Source organism: Quercus lobata, chromosome 7, assembly GCF_001633185.2.
Source record: "Quercus lobata isolate SW786 chromosome 7, ValleyOak3.0 Primary Assembly, whole genome shotgun sequence".
Lineage (NCBI taxonomy): Eukaryota > Viridiplantae > Streptophyta > Magnoliopsida > Fagales > Fagaceae > Quercus > Quercus lobata.
The window spans coordinates 20,105,832-20,108,337 of record NC_044910.1 but is presented as its reverse complement, the minus strand read 5'-3'; the positions used below and the strand labels follow the sequence as shown (position 1 = coordinate 20,108,337).

At 34.0% G+C, this 2,506-nt stretch overlaps 1 protein-coding gene across 1 annotated transcript; it reads right to left on the bottom strand.

Moving 5' to 3' along the window:
- Window positions 1-409: 409 nt before the first annotated feature.
- LOC115953266 (NADPH-dependent aldehyde reductase-like protein, chloroplastic) lies at window positions 410-1,557 on the bottom strand. Its single transcript, XM_031070859.1, has one exon. The coding sequence runs from the start codon at window positions 1,368-1,370 to the stop codon at window positions 564-566; it is 807 nt and encodes a 268-aa protein (XP_030926719.1). The 5' UTR covers window positions 1,371-1,557; the 3' UTR covers window positions 410-563.
- Between the last annotated feature and the right edge of the window lie 949 nt (window positions 1,558-2,506).

The following is a 2,506-nucleotide window of genomic DNA, read 5'->3' as shown; positions in this document are numbered from 1 at the left end:
TTCATGAACGGACTAAACACATCGAGATTGATTGTCATTTTATCCGTTATCATCTTGTCCATAGTGCTCTTAAGCTTTTCTCCGTCTCCTCCAAAGATCAACTTGCAGATATCTTCACCAAGTCACTTCCTAAGGGACGCACTCGTAATTTGGTTGACAACCTCAAGTTGGTCTCACATCCACCTTGAGTTTGAAGGGGGCTGTTAACGTATATTATGTTATGGGCTTTAGACCCAATTAGGTTACTTGTATAGCACACTTGTACTTGTACTATACTCTACTTGTACTGCACACATATACCTCCTATATAAAGGCAATGATGTATATTCTTTGATTCATGAAATACAATACAATTATTCTGTATTTCTAACAAATACAAAGTTCATTGCTAATTTTTTGATAATATATCGAGCAAAATGAGAAATGAAATGAAGGTCAAATATATACATATATAGAGCAAAAAAGAGAAACGAAGCAGGTGCAATTAATATATAGAAATTAAAGAAAAGAAAAGAAAAGCAGGACAAGAGCAATGAATTGAAGGGTGGAGAGAAATTGTGTGTTTAAACAATAACAAATCCACCATTGGCCCTAATGATCTGACCATTAATCCACTCCCCAGCATCACTAGCTAAAAACCCAACAAGCTGAGTTATATCCTTGGGCTCTCCAAGTCGGCCTAGAGGACAAGCATCCACAATCCTGTTGACTGTTTCCTCAGTTTTACCAGCAAAAAACATTTCAGTTGCAATAGGCCCTGGTGCAACACAATTGGCAGTAATTCCAGTACCCTTGAGCTCCTTAGCCACTATCTTTGTCATTGTCTCTACGGCTGCTTTAGAGGCTGCATAAGATGCATACCCTGGTAGAAGTCCTCCAACTATTGAGGTTGATATCATGATGATTCTTCCACCACCTCCACGTTTCAATCGATTCACAGCTTCCCTACAACACAGAAATGAACCTTTTGTGTTAGTATTAAATGTTGTATCCCAATCCTCCACTGTGGTATTCCCCAAACTTGGGTACTTTGGATCAAGCACTCCAGCACTGTTTACAAGGATATGGATTCCTGAACCAAATTCTTGTTCAGCTTTATCAAAGAGTAGCTTGATCTGATCTGGGTCTGAAACATCTGCTCGAACTGCAATTGCTTGAGGTTGTGAAAGGTTGGTTGAGGTAGCATTGAGCTCATTTGCTAGAAGATCTGCTTGTGTTGAGCTTGAAGCATAATTTAGCACAACCCTTGCACCAAGGGAGTGGAGATGGATGGCTATAGCACGGCCAAGACCACGTGAGGCACCGGTTATGATTGCTACTCGGCCGTCAAGTCGAGGAGATGATGAGGAACTGTGTTCAGCTTCAGCCATATCTGAATTATTGATCAGATTATTTCAGTGAGTGGAGTGAATACTACGAAACGAAAATATAGGTCTGATTGCGATGGCCTGATGGGTGATTAATTATTGGATCTGTATGGTTGTTTTTATAGTTGAATTAGTATAAAGGAAAGCTTATATTTTGACTGGCTCCATTGAGATCTGAACAATGGAAATATTCAGAAAGAGATATGTCATCGCATACGTAAGATTTGTAATGTCTTTCTTACATACTCAGATAAATAATTTAAATAAAGTATAACGTACTTACTACGGCAAGTCGGCAATACGTGTCACACTTTCGTGTACATGTTGTCATGTCCACTGATCAGTTTTATTTAATCGCTGCAATAAAAAGCCTGACCTTTGCATACCAAATATATTGAAATAGAAATTAATTAAGAAAAGAAAAGAATGTATCAAAAAAAAAGAAAAGAAAAAGCACAACTAATGAAAGTGGGATTGAAAGGAGAAATATGTATCAGGAAAAATCACAACTTATCAGTCTATGATTTAGCCAAGCTTTAAGTTACTTATTTATAGTTTAAAATTTAATATTTCACCAACTTGAAGTTAGTTTGGTTAAATTTTTTAACCTATATTTGTTAAAAATATGGTTAAATATATGATTTTACTTCACTTTTATGTTTTTATCCTTTAAAAACACAAAAAACATAAAAATACAAAATCAAATAAGATTAAAAAAAAAAAAATCAAACAGAACACTTACATCATGAGATTTTAAACCACAGATAAGCAACTTAAATTTCGGTCAAATCTCAAGTGGGTAAAATGTTAAATTTTAAATCACATGTAGGCAACTTAATTTTTAGTCAAACCACAAGTAAGTAAGTTGTAATTTACTCTATATATTATCACACTTACTCACATCCACAATTTTTTTTTTAGTTTAGTTTATAAGGTTGTTAATATTAGAAGTAAACTAGTTGGAGAGGCACATGCAAGCCGCTTTTTTTTTTTTTAATAAAATATATTTTAAACATAATGCAAATGGTTATTTAGCAACTTTATGCATATTCAAAGACTTTTCTAATATTAATTTAAAAATAGAAAAATAGAATAAATGATAAAAAGTTATCCAATAATTTTTTTTTAAAAGGTTTATT